Source organism: Meleagris gallopavo, chromosome 7 (genome assembly GCF_905368555.1).
Source record: "Meleagris gallopavo chromosome 7, MGAL_WU_HG_1.1, whole genome shotgun sequence".
Taxonomy (NCBI): Eukaryota; Metazoa; Chordata; class Aves; order Galliformes; family Phasianidae; genus Meleagris; species Meleagris gallopavo.
The window spans coordinates 22,093,841-22,109,606 of NC_139410.1; the positions used below are offsets into that span (position 1 = coordinate 22,093,841).

Below are 15,766 nucleotides of genomic sequence, written 5' to 3' on the forward strand. Positions count from 1 at the left end.
GCGGAGCCGGGCGGTGGCGGCGGTGATGGCGCATGCGCGAAGGCCGCCGGTCTTGTCCCGCCCCCCTCGTGACGTCACTCGTTGCCCCCGCCCGGGAGGAGTGACCGTGGTGGGTGGGCGGGGAGAGCAAATGCGGGGTGCCTGTGGGGAGTCGTGGGGCGCGAGGGGAAGGGGGGTTAGGAGGAGCCAAAATCTGAGGGTTGCTCAGGGAAACGGGCTCCTCGCAGCCTGGGGATGCCCCCGGGGGGGTGGGGTGCTGCGGGGGCCCCAAAAATGTAGGGGGAGACAGGGAGCAGGGAGAGCACTGGAATGGGGAGTGCCTACATGTGGGATGATGCCACAGGGATACGGAGCCCCCAGAGCGGCACCCCAGCCGGCTCCCTGCAGCTGTGGTGTCGCCGATGATGTGAGTGCCCCAGAATAATATGGGGGTGTCCCCGGAGTACAGGAGCATCCACAGGGATGGAGTGAAGGCCCACGGCTATCAGAGTCCCACCAACAGACGGCACCCCGTGCATCCCGGGTGCGGCGTGCCCTGGGCTGGGGGTGCTGGGAAGGTGCTCCCTCAGCCGCCGCTTCCTCTTCGCACTGCAGAAGGTTTTGCAACCTTGCTTCCTCCCTGCACTGCATAAAGCCGCGGTGTCAGCTCTGGATCAGGCTCACTTGGCACAGGTGTGGGACCCGGTGGCATCAGTGGGCTCCCCAAGGGCTCCATTTTGGGGTGACGGCAGGGGACATCCCGTGGCAGCCCTCAGCCAGGCCTTGGAGCAGCCAAATCTGGGAGCTGAGAAGGGGAGAAGATTTGGGGTGCAGCAGAGGCAACGAGTGGTGGGTGAGTGCCTGGGATGCTTAGCTTTGGGGTGCGATGGGGCACCATGCTAACCTGGGCAAGGGGTACAGGGAGAGCTCCACATAGCGTAAACCCAACTCCACGTAGGGTAACCCCAACCCTGGGGGGACCCGGTAACCCCAAATAGTTTTCTGTGTGGGACTGGGAGAGGAAATGGGGACTTCCCCTTCTGTGGGCAGAAATCTGGCCCCAGAGGAACTGCAGGGAATTTGGGTGGGGAATCAAAAGAAGCCAAAAATATACTGGGGAGAAGCGTTTTTCCTCTGCTCTGGGTAGTGTGGTATGCTCAGGGAGCTGGCATGGGAACTGTTTTTGGGGAGAACATTGGGATTCAAAGGACTCACACCAACCAGGTGGACTCAGGAGCGCTCCTTCATTGGGGATAGACCTGGAGAGGGGCAGTGCCAAGGTGAAGCGGTGCATGTGGGGCAATTGGGCAGGGGGATGTGTGGGGGTGGTGTCCAGGCGTGGTTCATTGTATGGTGCAGTGAGGTTATGGGGTGTGGGAGAGCAGTGGGGGCTGGAGGTGCTGGAGGCGCCCCAAGCCCACACTGCTTTGTGCTTTGCAGGCAAAATGGGGACGTTTTATGCTGACGAACTCTTCGATATCTTATACAACTATACTTCTGATTATGGCAACTACAGCCTGGCTTTGCCTGACATTGATGGTTCCTCTTCCCCATGCCGTAATGAAGGCTCCGTAGCCAACAAGTACTTGGTAGCCTTCATCTACTGCTTGGTCTTCCTCCTCAGCATGGTGGGCAATGGGCTGGTGGTGCTGGTGGTCACCTCCAGCCACATGAACCGCTCCGTCACCGACATCTACCTGCTCAACCTGGCTGTGGCCGACCTGCTCTTTGCTCTCAGCCTGCCGCTCTGGGCTGCCTACTGGGCCCATGAGTGGGTTTTTGGCACCGTTATGTGCAAAGCCATCTCTGTGCTGCAGGAATCCAACTTCTACAGCGGCATCCTGCTGTTGGCTTGCATCAGCGTGGACCGCTACTTGGCCATCGTCTATGCCACCCGCGCTGTCACCGAGAAGAGGCACTGGGTGAAGTTTGTCTGCGTGGGCATCTGGGTGTTTTCTGTCCTTCTCTCTCTGCCTGTGCTGCTGTTCCGTGAGGCGTTTGTCTCAGACCGCAATGGCACGGTTTGCTACGAGCGCATTGGCAATGAGAATACCACCAAGTGGAGGGTGGTGCTGCGGGTGTTGCCGCAGACCTTCGGCTTCGCCCTACCCCTCCTGATCATGCTCTTCTGCTATGGTGTCACCGTGCACACCCTCCTGCAGACCAAGAACGTCCAGAAGCAGCGTGCCATGAAGGTCATCCTTGCTGTGGTGCTGGTCTTCCTTGTCTGCTGGCTGCCCTACAACATCACGCTGGTGAGCGACACTCTCATGAGGACGCATGCCATCAGCGAGACCTGTGAGAGGAGGAAACACATCGACACAGCCCTCTCCATCACGCAGGTCCTTGGTTTTGCCCACAGTTGCATTAACCCCATCATCTATGCCTTCATCGGGCAGAAGTTTCGCAACAGCTTCCTCAAGATCCTGGCACAGCGTGGCTTCATCAGCAAGGATGCTGTGGCACGCTACGGCCGCACCTCCTACACTTCCACCTCTGGCAACACCTCCACCACCCTCTGAGCTCCACTGCTCCCTAAGACCCGGTGCATGCAGTCCTGGCACCCCACACACCCCAGCATCCTAACCCAAGACACAGCCTTGGGCAGTGGGCACGGCCCCCTGGCACACAGATGGGTGTCACTGTGGGCTGCACATGGTCACACTGCGCATGCGAAGGCACATCAGCATGGGGGTCCCAATGGAAAGATGCTGAATACTGCCCACTCTCCCTGCGCTTTGGGATAAAGCTTATGACTTTGAGGACATCACGGCCCTGGTGTGGCAATGATAGCTGCCCAGCAATAAAGGAGGTGGCGAGTTTTTCCACACTTGTATGGCTCTTGTTGACTTGGGGTTGACGGGAGAGACTGGGGCACGTCCCCAGGGCACTGCTCAGCCACAGCACTTCCTGGGGACAGTGAGTGCGAGAAAGTGCTGTTACCCAAGAGGCTGTTGCAGAGGGTTTGCATCCTGCACATCCCTCAAAGGGACCACAACCTGGTGTCACTCTGTGCCACCACTGAGTTCTTCCCTAGCGTGGGGTCTGTGTGTGACCTCTGCACACCTGGGAATGCGGCTGGGGTCAAACTCTCACCACCCCCTTCCCTGTACCCATTTGAACTCAAATAAAGCAAATCCCTGTGGCCGTTCTGTGTCCTTGGTGATGCTGAGCCAGCCCTTTCTCCCCCCTGCAATTCACGAAGGTGGTAGCATCTGGGACACCCCCTGCCCACAGCGCTGCATTGTGTAAAGAGCCAGGAACCTGCTCCTTTCACAACTGGGATGGGGTGGAGGGAGCTTTTCCACACTGGCTTGGGCAACTGGGGCTGGTACCAGAGCAAGAGGGGCTTGTGGCCCAGCTTGGGTCCCTCCTGCCACCCCATATGTGGTCTGACATCATGGTGCCTGCCCCAGCGTCCCCCAGCATTTCTCTATTGGGGTCCCACTCCACTCCTCTGTCGTCCATACTGCAGTTTCCTGGGATCCTTAATTCTAAGGACATCGGGGATGTGTGGGATAGGGGTGAGGCTGGGAACAGGATATGAGGGTTTCTGGCACTGAGGGAGGAGGAATTGAGTTGGACAGAGACAGCTGGGGGCTTGCAGGGCAGCAAAGCAGCAGATCAGGGCCAACTCATCACCTTTATGTCTCGGAAAGGTCTTGCTCAAGCGGTGCCTGGCAGGAAACCAAGGCTGTTGGCTAAGAACCCTCTCCCCTTGCATACTCCCTGTATCAGGATGGGCTGAAGCCTGGTCTCAGCAGAGAATCCCCATAAACAGACAGTCCCCCCAGGGAGGGCTCAGACTTCCCCATAGCAGCATGCCCATTCCCAATGCCCCTCAGGGCATCAAAGCAGCAATGACGGATTGATGACACTGGAGCCACTGGGATATCAGCACCGGGTTGTTTTCTTCTCTATGGGCCAGCCATGCAAAAGACATCTCAACCCTGAAAACCAGAGCAGCAGGACCTACCCGCCGGCCCCATGTCCCAGGCACAGCAGGTTGGATGTCCTCCCAGCTCACGTAGCCTGTGGGTGCCTTTGCTGGTAGCAGAGCAGGCAGCATCGCCCCTGCTTCCCCATGTCCATGGAGCACGCGTGGCACACCTTGCCCTGGCACAGCCTGCTGAGAGAGCAGACGGTAAGTGTGGTGGTGGTGGTTGGTATCCCTGCTATATTCCCCGGTGTCCTCCCATGCCCACCTGCAGCTGTACCGCCGGGACAGCAGGCGAAAATCCTTGCCACAGCGGGCGCACAGCCCCACATCACGGGGCGCCGGGCTGGGTGCCTGTGGGTCAATGCCCTCTGTCTTCTGCCACAGGGCATCCTTCTCCCTGCAGGGAGGGGGTGGGTCACCCTTGGTGAGATACTGGCCCACTGCGGGTGGGTTGCATGTGCAATCAGTATGTGTGTGCGCTCCTGTGTTTGGCAAGCTCCATGCAACAGCCCCTCTGCAGCTGCTGGCTGTGCTCAGATTTATCCAATATCCCACATATGACAGTGTCCCTGCTGTTGCCTCTGCACTGCTCACGCAGTGTTAGGTATCTGGGAACACAGTCTGATGTGAGTGACCTAAGGTTGGCACCTAAGTTGGGCACCCAAGATGGGCACCGAGCGTCCCCAGGGTGACAAGTGGGATTTCCCTGGGCTCTGGTGCCCTCCTCTGGGCAAAGAGCTTTGGGAGCAATCGTGTGTGTGTGGCCGCACACCTACTGGAGGGAGTGGCAGGATGTGTACAGAGGACAGGTGAGGGGGCAGGGCCCTGGTCTCACCGCAGCAGTTCCAGCAGCCGCCCCTTCATGTCGCGGATGAGCTCCTGCTGCCGTGCCTGCTCTGCGCCACGCATGGCCTCCCGCTCCTGCACCTCCCGCTGTGTCCGCTGCAGGGCTGATGCCCAGCGCTCCCCATCCTGACGAGCCCTGGCATTGGGGCAGACGTGGCACCTTTGAGCCCAGCCCCAGGGTGGCAGTGGGGAGAAGGTCTGCCTGTCCCTCTGGTGGCCACTTCTCCATCCATTCCTAAAGCCATCCAGCTCTCCATCCTCACAGCCATCTCAACATCCACACTAGCTGTCCATCCATCCTTCCCCAAAGCCATCCCTTTGTCTTTCTGCCCATCCATCCATCCATCCATCCATCCATCCATCCATCCATCCATCCATCCATCCTCCTCTCCATCTGCTCACCCAATCTTCATCCCTTCATCCCTCTACAATCACCCCAAATCACCCCATCTCTCCCTCCATCTGCTCACCCCAGATTAATTCCCCCATCACTCTTCCCACTGATGCTTCCATCCTTCCACCTACTCATCAATCCCCAAACTTCTACCTGCTTCCCTTCCCAACTCCATCTCTCCCTCTCCACATCTCTCCCTCCCTGCCCATCCCCTGGGTCAAAGTGGGGCATCAAGGGGTGACCCCCGCAGCACGTAGGGCACCCTGCAGTTTGTCCCCTCCCCACCTGCTGAGCTGTTCCTGCAGCCGCACCACCTCCTCCCGCAGGGCCTGGATCTGCTGCCTGCTCTGCAAGGCTTCCTCCTGTGTTGCTGTGACCAGGGCTGCGAGGCGCTAGGGGATAAGCAGGGCTCAGGCCCCTTAGACCCACAAACCACAGTGGGGCACCCCATGGCTCGCTCGTACCATTGCCATGCCAGCAACCGTGCTGAGGTCCCCCTCTTTCTGATTGTCCATCAGTGGGCCACGGGAGAGCTCCAGTGCCCGCCGTAGCACCTCCTCCAGGGCGGCCATCTGGGCTGGGGCGTCTGTCTGTCCCCGTGCCTGCATCGCAGCCTGGCACTCCTGCAGGCGTGAGGTCAGCACCGCCACCTCTGCCATTGCCTCATCCAGGCGTGCTGCCCGCTCCTCCGCCACCTCCTGCCACCGGCGAGCCTCTTCTTGTGCCTGTGCCAGCCCCCCCGGGCCACCCGCCGCCTCAGCCAGCGTTTGGCTGAGGAAGGCGTTGGTGTCCCGCAGCGCCTCGGCCTCGTGGGCCCACAGCCGGACCTGCTGGGCGCTGCGCTCCTCTTTCTGCCGGTGCTGCCGCTCCTCCCGTTCCAGCTGGGCACGCCAGGCCTCCTCCTGCCGCCCCAGCTCGGCGCGCAGCTGAGACACTTGTGCTCGCAGGGATGCCTCCATTGCACTGTGGACTGGGGAGCCGGGTGTGAGCCCCGGGTCGGGTGTTGGGGTCAGGTTGGGATCCATGTTGGTGCTATACTGTGCCTCAGCAGTGCTGGGCATGTCCTCCTCCTTTTCGTCGTCCTCCATGTTTTCCTCTCCATTCTCTTCTGCTTCCACATCATCCTCCTCCTCACCCCCTGCCGATGGGCTGGGACAGGCTGGCATCCTGTGGGGCACTGCAACTGGCTGGGCGATGCCATCAGGACATCCATGTGCCCCCGTGCCGCTACCTTCTGTCTGCAGGGTCATCTTCACCACACTGGGCCGCACCAGCGTCCTAGAGGGGACATGGGGCTCAGGGCCACCAAGGCAGCAATGTTGAGCCCCATTCTCTCCGGCATCCCCCCATGTGCCCAGCACTCACTCAGAGAACATGGGCCAGGCAGTGTCCAGGTCAGCCCTGTGCAGGGCCAGGTGGAAGGTGATGCCATCCAGCTCGTACAGGCTGCCCAGTATCTCAGCCCGCCGCTGGGGGCTCAGGAAGGGGCTGCGGGCGTAGTACCACTCGCTGCAACCAAAACAGAATCTCACACACCCTTTTTGAGCACACAGAGCAAGGAGCCATGCCTTGCAGTGGCACAGCCACCCCTGTACTCCCCGTGCTCTCACCTGAGGCTCTCGGGGTCGAGTAGGCAGAGTTGCAGGGACTCGGCCAGCTGCCGGTGCACCAGGCAGTAGCGCAGGAAGGCACGGCCCCTGCCCACGGGGGTCTTCAGCTGGAGGGGAGCAGGGGTGATGCAGCACTGCCATGCCAACCTGCACCCCCAGCACGGCCCGTGCACCGTGTGTCTGTGACCATGCCCACCCAGTGGATGCCGTGTGAGCCCCCTCCGCTGGCCCTGCCCACCTTGTCCAGCGAAGTGACGAAGCGGACGCCCTCGTGCTCCTGCCGACGCTGCGCCAGGCCCTGGCACAAGAAGTCCCAGTAGTCCTTGCGCTGTCCAAAGAAGCTCTTCTTCTCCTTGAGGTCAAACTGGAAGAGATACGGGCTTGCTAGGAGGGTCCCTGTGCTGCCCAGTCTGTCTCTGTGGTACTCAGCTGGCTTCCCCAGTTGAATCTCACATGGCTGGGGACAGCTCCATTTGCTGGCTTTGTGCCTCAGTTTCCCCTCTTGTTGCACACACAATAACAAATGCTCCACATATGGGTGCAGGCGAGCCCAATCCTCGTGCCCACCCGCCTGTATGGCTGGGGATGCCCACGAACAGATGACATCATCCAGGGTTCCCCAGAGTGCTTGGCATGAGGACCCTCTACTACCAGCGCCCCCCAGGGGGGGGAGTACCTGCAGGAGGAACTCCAGCTGGGCACAGAGGCTGTGCAGCTCCCGGCTGCCATCCGTCACCGGCAGGTTCTGCTCCCTGTAGCTGCGGTTCAGCTCAGCAATGGTCTCTGCAGGGCGACAGGGATGAGCTGGCACGGCTCGGGCAGCTTGCCCAGCCCCACGTCCTCCCGGCTCCCAGCTCGGGGATTTCTGCCCGAGGGCGAAAGAGGAACCGGCGGAGGGATGGAGAGGCGGAGCAGCGGGAGCAAGGGGCACAGACAGCGGTAGCTGCGGGATGGTTTGAGGGTGCCTGTGGGGACATGCTGGCACGGGACATGCTGGCACACTTACTCTGCAGGTCCTTGATGACGCGTCTGAGCTCCCCGTCCCCTGCCATGGCTCCAGCTCTGGACCTCTGCAAAGGCAGGGGCACCCATGAGAGGCGCTGAGCCGGCTTGCACCGCTGCACCTCCAAATTCCAGCTTGGCCTCCCACTGCCCCACTGATGGAGACTTTCACTCCCCTGGCTCTACACTGGGGCTGCTTTCTGCTAAGGTAAGAAGGGGGGTGGGCTCAGGGACCCCTTTCCCTGCCCATGCCACCCCATTCATGTGGGGCATTGAATGGGCGAAGATGCTCTACCATGTGCCCGTTGGCTGTCCATATGCCTTGATCCAAAATGCCCGTGGGCTCTGCCCCATGGCATTCCCAGTTCATCCTAAGCCTCTGCCCTACTCCTCAGATGCTATGGGGACTGAGCCCCCCACCCTGTCCCCATCCTTATTCCCAATTCCCTCTCCTAGGATTCAGGATGTGGGTATGGCACTGGGGGAAGCACTGCTTTTGTTTCTGCTCTCGCTTCCCTTGCTCACCTCACGATCAGTGCATGGGGCCCCTGATTCCCCCTCCCTTGTCAGGAAGAGAGGGCACAGGGCCCACAGCATGCAGACCCTCAAAACAAGTCCCCTGCTGGGCAGAGTCCCCCTGGCACAGCGTGCTGCCTGCAGGGCTGGCATGGCATTTGGGAGTGGGGTAGACTTGGTGTGGGGGGCACAGAGGTGGGGGGTGGCACCAAGGGGAATGCCCATGAGGGTAGCACATTTGTAGGGCTAGTCGCTACAGGTGGTGGCTGGCCATGGCAGGGAGGGACAGCAGGACGCCTGGCTTCCCATCCCAGTGCCCTTGGGTGCCCTTGGATGTGTGTTCCCTTCCGCCTGCCCTGCCCATGCCTATGCCTATGCCCATGGCCATGCCCATGCCTCAGTTCTCCCTGGGCAGAGCTGCCCCTTACCTGAAGAGCTGTGGGTGTCCTGAGGTGCTGCTGGGTGCTGCTCTCCTCTCACTGCTCCCCACGCCCACACTCCTTCTCCTTTTGTACCTTGGCCAGGAGGAAGTGCTCAGGATGGGAGCGGCTGAATCCCCCCCATGCCCCGCACAGCCCCACAACTCTGCCCCACCTGCCCCAGCTCCCAGGTTTTGGGGTGCTGAGTTGATGGGTGCTCTTCCTTACCAGGCCCTCCTGCCTGGTGTTCTGGAGTGGGGAAAGCACATTGCCAGACCTGGAGGGACCCCAATCCTTCCCATGGCAAGGGGGGCACATGGTTTGGGAATGCTCTGAGTGTCACCCTTCAGCTTCTGGGGAGGGGGCTGAGGAACAATGCTGAGTTCAGAGCAGCCACAAGAGCTGCCACATCCCTTGGCAAAATGACCTCTCCACACAAAAGCCCCCAGGAACAACATCCCTTGGTTACAGAGCCCCCTTGGGAGAAGCAGCGCTCCACAGAAGGCCCACAGCCCCCCTACATCCTGCCCCGTGCCCCAGCACCCCATACCCCTACCTTTAACGCCGGGGGGGGGCGGGAGAACCACCACCCCCATCCAGGGCCTGAGCTCGGCACCAAAGTGAAAGCAGGAAGTGGTGCTAAGTGGGGGCTGGCCGCTTTTCTGATGAGTGTCAGGATGTGAAGTGCCCCCCAGCACAGGGCAGTGCCCCCTCTTGTCCTCATCACCCCACATCACCCTGCAGCAAGGTTGCACCCCGCACTGGGGGGGGTCAAGTGCAATGTGGATGGATGCACATGTGTGCCATGGTCCCCCCCACAGCATCCCATCCCCAGCTCCCCTTCTCCTGGAGTGCCACCCAGTAGCAGTGTCCCTGTCCCTGAGGGGGTGTGCTGGTGGGCCGTGGGGGGAGGGCACACATTACCCGCCCGCCCTTGGCGCGGGTGCAATTCAATTAACGAGGCCTGGCCCGTGCTCAGCGCAGCCAATAACGCTAATGGCCCCGCACAGGCCTGGCTCTGCACAGCAGGGGGGCTGGGGGGCCATCTGCTAATTAATTAAATGGGGGTGGGGGACAGTGCAGCCAGTGGTGATGTCACCTCCCTGCTGCTTGGGGCATGGGGCTGCGCCCTGGTCCCCCCCGCTCCCAACGTCATCCCTCTGCCCACCCTGGGGCATGTAGAGGACTCCCCAAGTTCCCATCTGCCCCTGCTACAGGGTTTGGGGGTCTTGGGGTCAGGGGGGCCCTGAATGGTGGCAGGGACCTCCCCTCCTGTGGCTTGGGGAGAGCCAAAGGGAAATTGAGGCAGAGCTGAGTGCACAGAGGAGGCTGAGCTCAAAGAGCTTCACAGCTCTCACACATCTACAAGACAAGGGGCTGGGGGGGCACTGCCAGCATCCAGCACCCACCCCATAGAAGGACCTAGTGCGTGCAGAGGGGCTGACAAAAACACGAGGTGGGGGGGTTAATCCAGACGTGAGGGGGGGGACGGGGAGGAGGAGGAGGAGGAGGAGGAGAAGGAGGAGGAGGAGGAGAAGGAGGGGGAACGTGGCGGAGCTGGCTCCCTCCCAAGCACTGCAGGACATGGGCGGGCACGGTGCTCCCTGCCTGGCTGCCAGCGCGCAGGCGACACTGGGGGACCAGCGAGGGGGGGGGGGGGGGGGGGGCAGGGCCTGGTGGGACCGCAGCCCCCAGCCCATTGCCGCACAACCCCGTGCCTATTGCTGGGCACCTCCTGGGCACCGCAGCCCGGCACAGCCGGGGGGCACAGCCGGGTTTGGCTGGCTCCCTGCTGCCATCAGTGCCCCCTCGTGGGCTGGGTGACCCCTGCGCAGGGGCACCATGACCCGCCTGAGCTGGTGCTTTGCCACCTTGGTTCGCTGGGGGAAATACCTCGTATCCTGCCTCCTGCCCTGCCGCTCCTGCCGGCACACTGAGGTAAGCGGTGCCACGAGTGCACGGTGCCCCGGGTCGGGGTGGGGGCTGCAGGGGGGAACATGGAGCTGGGGAGGGCTCTGGGGGTACACGGGGGGGAAGAGGGGGAGGGGGCGGCAGTTGGCTGTGGGCACCAAGGGGTTAAACCGTATGTGTATATGTGTGTGTGTGTATGTGTGTGCACGCCAGGGGCTGGGAGCATGTCCTTTGTCCCTCCTTATGTCTCTCCTGGCACCGCACTGTGACCCCCCCCCACTCTATAACCTGCATCCCTGTGCTCCTGCAGCGCCTGGCGTGCGCTCTGGGATCCCTCTGTCCTTACAGCACCTAGAATGGGGGAACCTCGTGCACGCTGCAAGGAGAACCCATGAAGCAACCAGCACCGGGGGGGTCCCCATTTCCATACAGTGCCAGGTGTGCTCAGCATCCCTGTCCTCAGAATCCCCCTGTGCCTGAGGGCACCCAATGCGTGTGAAATCCCTGTGCCAAAAGATCACCTCATGTGGGGCATCCATGTCCCCACCATCACCCAGTGTGGAGGACACCTGTGCCCACACAGCACCCTATCCCCATCGCTGTGTTACCCTTCTGTGCCCCTACATGGAGTGGGTATGTGAGCTTGTTGGTGTGGGATGCCCATGTGGGCACGCATGGGACATGTGGCATACACCTGTGTGTGTGCAGGATGGGTACCCAAGGGCAGTGTGGGTGCACTGCTACTGGAAGCAGGTGGGGGTGGCTTGGGGACACAGTGGCCGTCGGCAAGACTCCACCAATGATACCCTTATGCTGTCCTTATGCATGGAAGGGGGTGTGAGCATGGGGTGTGTGCGTGCCTCACTAGTGTTCACGGGGGGACTCGCTGTATAGTGCCCCCCGCTAGGAAAATGAACCCTAAATCATGCTGACAGGCAGTGTCCCCATGCCTCAGCCCCCCACGCCCCCTCTGCCGTCCTCGCTGCGTGCCCCTGTCCCTGCCTTTATGCAGGTCCCAGGCTTGTCCCGGCGCTGAATGGGACGCCGTGATTTATGGGGGGCGGGGACCCCGTTTTCCCCGGGGGCTTTCATTTGCGGGCAACAACGAGAGGCTGTAGTGAAGGAGGGGAGTGTGGGGGGATGTGTGTACGGACGGGCGCTCCCCGCTGCCTCCATCCCTTGCCCTGCGTGTCCCCTGCCGTCCTGACTCACCCCCCCGTGCTGCCACCCGCCTGAGCGCAAGGCTGCGGGACTCACCGCCGGCCTCCTCCCCCCGCGGCTGCGGGGAGGTGCCGCTCAGCACCCGAATCCCACCCTATAGAGCTGAGGGGCTGCCCAGCCGTTTCCCGTCCTGCCCCCCCTGCGAGGCCCCCGGCTCGGCGCAGCTTTGGCACAGCGCTGCTCCCTCCCCGGCTCTCCCATCCCGGGACCACCCAGGGGAAAATCGCCCCCCACCCCCCCACTCCACCGCCACCGCAGCCTTTTGGGAAGGGGGAGTGGGGGTCTCGCTGCCAGCCCCCCCTCAGGGCTCAGCGGTGGGTGCTGCGGGGGGGTTGCTGCGGGAGGGCGCTGCCCCCTCTTTGTCCCCCAGCTATATGGGGGCCGGGGGGGGGGGGGTTTGGGGCCGGGGTTGGGGGGGTCGGGGGCGGGCCGGGCGGGCGGAGCGAGCGGGACGGCTGCGGGCGGTGCGGCGAGGCTGCGGGGCAGCATGACCGGGCTGTGCCTCTCCTGCCTGCTCTGGGTACGGCTCCGGGACCAGGGGCGCGGGGTGGGGAGTGCTGTCGCGGGGAGGGGGGGGCCGGGGAGCAGCGGCGGTAGTGGAGCGGGAGCGGGTCGGGAAGAGCGGGACAGAGCGCTGCGCTGGCACTGGGACCCCCCTCCCCCGCAACACCGAGCGCTGGGGGCGGCCCGGAGGTGGGGGCATCCGGTGAGCGGCTAAGGCTGGGGGGGGGGGGGAACAGCCCGGGACTGCGTGGCGGTGGGGAGCGGGCGGGGGGAGCGAAGGACGCCGGGCTGAATGAGGAGGAGGTCTCCGAGGGGGAGTTGTTGGGACTGGGGGCTGTTTCCCCGTTACGACCATCCGGGATCCCACTGCGGTCCTCGTAGTCCGCTGTCTCTCGGCACTGGGAGGCGGGGAACCGGGCAATCTGGAAGCTGCCGGGGAGTGCTAGGGGCTTGCGGCTCTGAGCCCCCACCCTCCGGGCCATTTGTGCTCCGGAGTCCCCCATGCTCCGGGCTGGGACCCCGGTTCCCCTCCTCCCCCCCCCAGCCCGGCTTTGCAGCCCCAACAGAAGCGGATGGAGCAGGCGGGTGCCCCGGTCCTCCGGGGGGAGGCAGCCCCCCCTCCGGCCCGCACCACTCTGCAGTGCTGGGCAGTGAACCCAGGCGTCCATGCAGCTGGCTCCTCTCCCCGGGGCCTCATGCAGCCCATGGGGCCCCTCCCAGCATCTCTGGGTCTCTCTGCTTGGGGGGGCCGTGGGTAGGGTTATCTATACCGCCCCCCCCACCATCCCCTCTATTTGGTGACACGGGTCTCAAGGTGACATCCCCAGACGGTCCTAACCCCCATAAGTGCCCCCCAGCCCCGGGGACAGGGATGATGCTCAGATCCTGCCAGCTAGGGGCCGGATCCCGTATGTTCCATGGGTTGGGGACACCCCCACCGGCGTGTTGGCAATGTGACAAATGGAGGGGGTCTCCATGGGGTGGGAACAGAGGGGGCTGCGCTTTCCCTAATGAGGATAATTACCGTTAACAAAGCAGAGAGGGGGCTGAGGTGGAGATGTGCGTGTGGGATACACATTGGCATCCCCGGGGGGTCCCTGGGAGCGGGGGGCACTGCCTCTTCCCGGGGCACCCTGCAGCGGGGGGGGGGGGGGGCGCTTTGCATATGCAAACGAGCTCATGGCATCGGGAGGCCTCGCTGTCACCCAGCAACTGTGGCGTGGGAGCCCCAGCCGGGGGGGCACTGAGCCCAGGGGCTTGGGCAGCCATGGGGGCACTTGGCTGCTAGGGAGGATGTCCATAGAATGTGCACATGGTGCACTCACACACATGTGCACGGCCCTTGTGTCCCCACCTTGTGTCCCCATGTGTGTATTGGGCGAACTGGGGAAACTGGGGCAGGAGGAGGTGGTACCCACTCTTGGGTGCTCCCTGCAGTGCTGGCCCAGGGGGAGTGGGGGGTTGCGGGGCCTCTGCTTAATCCTATTAGTCCTGGCGTGAAAAGGCGTATTTGTGGCTCTCACATCTTCATCGGATGGTGGGTGGGTGGGGCGGCATGGCTGGCGCACTGCCACGGATGTCCCCTCCCCCAGTCTGGGCTGTCCCCCCTATCTGGCATCCCATGGCCGTGCCAGCATCCTTGTTTCCTGCTGTCCCCATGTCCTGCTGTCCCCATACCCCCACTCACAGCTCCCTTGGACTATAGTGGGCAGTGTGGCCGTGGGGACACATCCCAAAATGTGTCTCCCCACTCCCCTCCCATGTCCCTGCCCAGCACACATCCACAGCACAGCTTTACACCATGGTACCCCCCGCACGCACACCGATGGTGTGTGTGCATGCTTGGGTGTGCACGTGCACACACACTGCACATTGACAAAAATGCAAATGCATGTGTATGCACGTGTGCACACGTTTGTATGTGCACACTCACTGTGCTTGCACGCCAGTTTGCACAAGCTTCTTGATGCATTCAGACGTGCTCACACACGTGAGCAGACCTGCTGACATACACTCGTGTGCTTGCACACACCCCCAGAAGCACAGATGTGCAGTTGCACGCACACACAAATGCACGCACACTGCAGCATGCAGGGACACACCAACGCACACGTATGTGCACACATGTAAGTATACACGCACATCTGCGTGCATGCACCCACACTTCCAATTGTGGACATGTGTGCATGAGGGCGTGTCCGTGCGTGTGCACACGCGTGTGCACGCACACGCACACACAAGTGTTCAGCACACCGCCAGGGGGCGGCAGAGACTATTTAAAGGGGCCGCGGCTCCGGGGGTGGTCGTTGGCACCCCTTGCCGTGTGGCCGGGCACAAGGTGGGGGTTACGCCGAGGGGGGGGGAGTGAGAGCAGATGGAGGCAGACCCCAGCCCAGAGGGAAACCGAGCAAGAGCTCGACATAGGGCGGGGCAAAGATAGGGGTGCTGATTTGTTCCCGTGTCCTGCAGCCCCAGGACCTGGAGTCCCCCCCGGCGCACGCCTTCAAGATGACGAGCTTCAAGAAGGTGAAGGCGTGCGGGATCTGCCGGCAGGCCATCACGCGCCAGGGCAGCACCTGCCGAGGTGAGGGGACGGGAGTGCGTGTGAGCGAGAGGATGCAGTGGTGCTTTTGCACGCTTCTGCACACGGTTGTGAGTGAGCCGAGCGTGCACTGAGCGTGCAGTGGTGTCGTTCCAGGATCACGTGTGTGGATGCTCACACCCCTGCTGGTGCTCGTGGTCCTGTCCCCCTCGAGGCCCCAGTGGCACACGCGGTGACGTGTCCCCCCGCACGTGTGTGGCGGTGCTGAGCCCCGTGCGAGGGGTGGTGGGAGGAAACGTTCCAGGTCGCGGGAACAATGTGGCTTCCTGTGTTCCCTGCACTGCAGGAAATGATCCCGGGGGGGACGGGGCCTCGGGGAGGGGGGCAGTGTGGCCATGGGGCATGCTGCACAGGGACCCTCGTGTCCCTTTGGGATGGCACACCGGGGAGCGCCTGGTGTTGCCGGTGGGTCAGCATCCCATACGGCCCCATTATGCACGTGCACAGCTGTGCACAGCTGTGTGTGCACACGTGTGCATGTGCAAGAGATCGCAAGCTGTGTTTGCATGCGTTTATGCTATTAATCTTTGAGCAGAGGCACAGTGCCTTTGGCACACTGTCATTGTGGGTGGATGGATCACGCATGTGGTGTTCATGAATCTGGCTGCATGTGAGCACATGTGCAAGGTGTGTGCATCTGTGCACCCGCAGTGTGCGTCTCTGTGCTCTGTGCCTAGTACTGTTGCTGCCTGTGTCTCCCCATGGGTGCCACCCTGTCCAGCCCCCGTGAGCAGCCCCGTGGCCATGTCCCCACTGACCCCTTCTCCCCTCCCGCAGGCTGCAAGCTCTCCTGCCACACCAAGTGCCAAAGCAAGGTAAGGC

The 15,766-nt window shown here is 62.5% G+C and overlaps 3 protein-coding genes across 22 annotated transcripts in view; 2 read left to right on the forward strand and 1 right to left on the reverse strand.

The window, feature by feature from the left end:
• The first annotated feature begins 163 nt into the window (after positions 1–163).
• LOC100540439 (C-X-C chemokine receptor type 1-like) lies at positions 164–3,124 on the forward strand. 2 transcript variants are annotated; one of them, XM_010713608.4, is made up of 2 exons: positions 164–832; positions 1,420–3,124. In XM_010713608.4, the coding sequence occupies exon 2, from the start codon at positions 1,425–1,427 to the stop codon at positions 2,499–2,501; it is 1,077 nt and encodes a 358-aa protein (XP_010711910.1). In that variant the 5' UTR covers positions 164–832; positions 1,420–1,424; the 3' UTR covers positions 2,502–3,124. The 2 variants fall into 2 exon arrangements, with proteins under 2 accessions (XP_010711910.1, XP_003207686.2); XM_003207638.5 differs by lacking the exon at positions 164–832 and adding an exon at positions 849–1,259.
• On the reverse strand, positions 2,137–9,492 carry RUFY4 (RUN and FYVE domain containing 4). Of its 6 annotated transcripts, XM_085228513.1 has the most exons (13): positions 9,263–9,409; positions 8,716–8,802; positions 7,776–7,839; positions 7,446–7,552; positions 7,008–7,133; positions 6,770–6,876; positions 6,525–6,668; positions 5,624–6,437; positions 5,445–5,551; positions 4,755–4,901; positions 4,185–4,316; positions 3,956–4,108; positions 2,137–2,275 (listed from the first exon to the last, which is right to left on the reverse strand). In XM_085228513.1, exons 3-12 carry the CDS (start codon positions 7,819–7,821, stop codon positions 4,003–4,005), a joined length of 1,836 nt encoding a protein of 611 aa, XP_085084639.1. In that variant the 5' UTR covers positions 7,822–7,839; positions 8,716–8,802; positions 9,263–9,409; the 3' UTR covers positions 2,137–2,275; positions 3,956–4,002. The 6 variants fall into 6 exon arrangements, with proteins under 6 accessions (XP_085084639.1, XP_085084636.1, XP_010711911.1 ...); XM_085228510.1 differs by lacking the exon at positions 2,137–2,275 and having other exon boundaries at positions 3,872–4,108; XM_010713609.4 differs by lacking the exon at positions 2,137–2,275 and having other exon boundaries at positions 3,872–4,105; positions 9,263–9,407.
• A 1,041-nt stretch (positions 9,493–10,533) lies between these two features.
• Positions 10,534–15,766, forward strand: part of TNS1 (tensin 1) — a 51,095-nt gene continuing 45,862 nt past the window's right edge. For 3 of the 14 annotated variants that reach the window (XM_085228477.1, XM_085228479.1, XM_085228476.1), the window contains exons 1-2: positions 14,828–14,926; positions 15,722–15,759. In XM_085228477.1, coding sequence (XP_085084603.1) covers positions 14,851–14,926; positions 15,722–15,759 — 114 coding nt within the window. In that variant the 5' untranslated portion in view covers positions 14,828–14,850. Of the gene's footprint in view, positions 10,645–12,255; positions 12,359–14,811; positions 14,927–15,721; positions 15,760–15,766 lie in introns of those variants that run through there. The other 11 variants (XM_085228481.1, XM_085228482.1, XM_085228472.1 and 8 more) reach the window with 8 other exon arrangements.

What these genes read in the sequence shown, in the direction of transcription:
- LOC100540439 (XM_003207638.5), top strand. Translation starts at nt 1,133, where the DNA reads ATGCTCAGGGAGCTGGCATGGGAACTGTTTTTGGGGAGAACATTGGGA. An exon ending in TGGAGAGGGGCAGTGCCAAG is followed by an intron (nt 1,260 to 1,419) that starts GTGAAGCGGTGC and finishes TGTGCTTTGCAG; the next exon opens with GCAAAATGGGGACGTTTTAT.
- RUFY4 (XM_085228513.1), bottom strand. Translation starts at nt 7,821, where the DNA reads ATGGCAGGGGACGGGGAGCTCAGACGCGTCATCAAGGACCTGCAGA. An exon ending in AGCTGGAGTTCCTCCTGCAG is followed by an intron (nt 7,134 to 7,445) that starts GTACTCCCCCCC and finishes TATCTCTTCCAG; the next exon opens with TTTGACCTCAAGGAGAAGAA. An exon ending in TCGTCACTTCGCTGGACAAG is followed by an intron (nt 6,877 to 7,007) that starts GTGGGCAGGGCC and finishes GCTCCCCTCCAG; the next exon opens with CTGAAGACCCCCGTGGGCAG.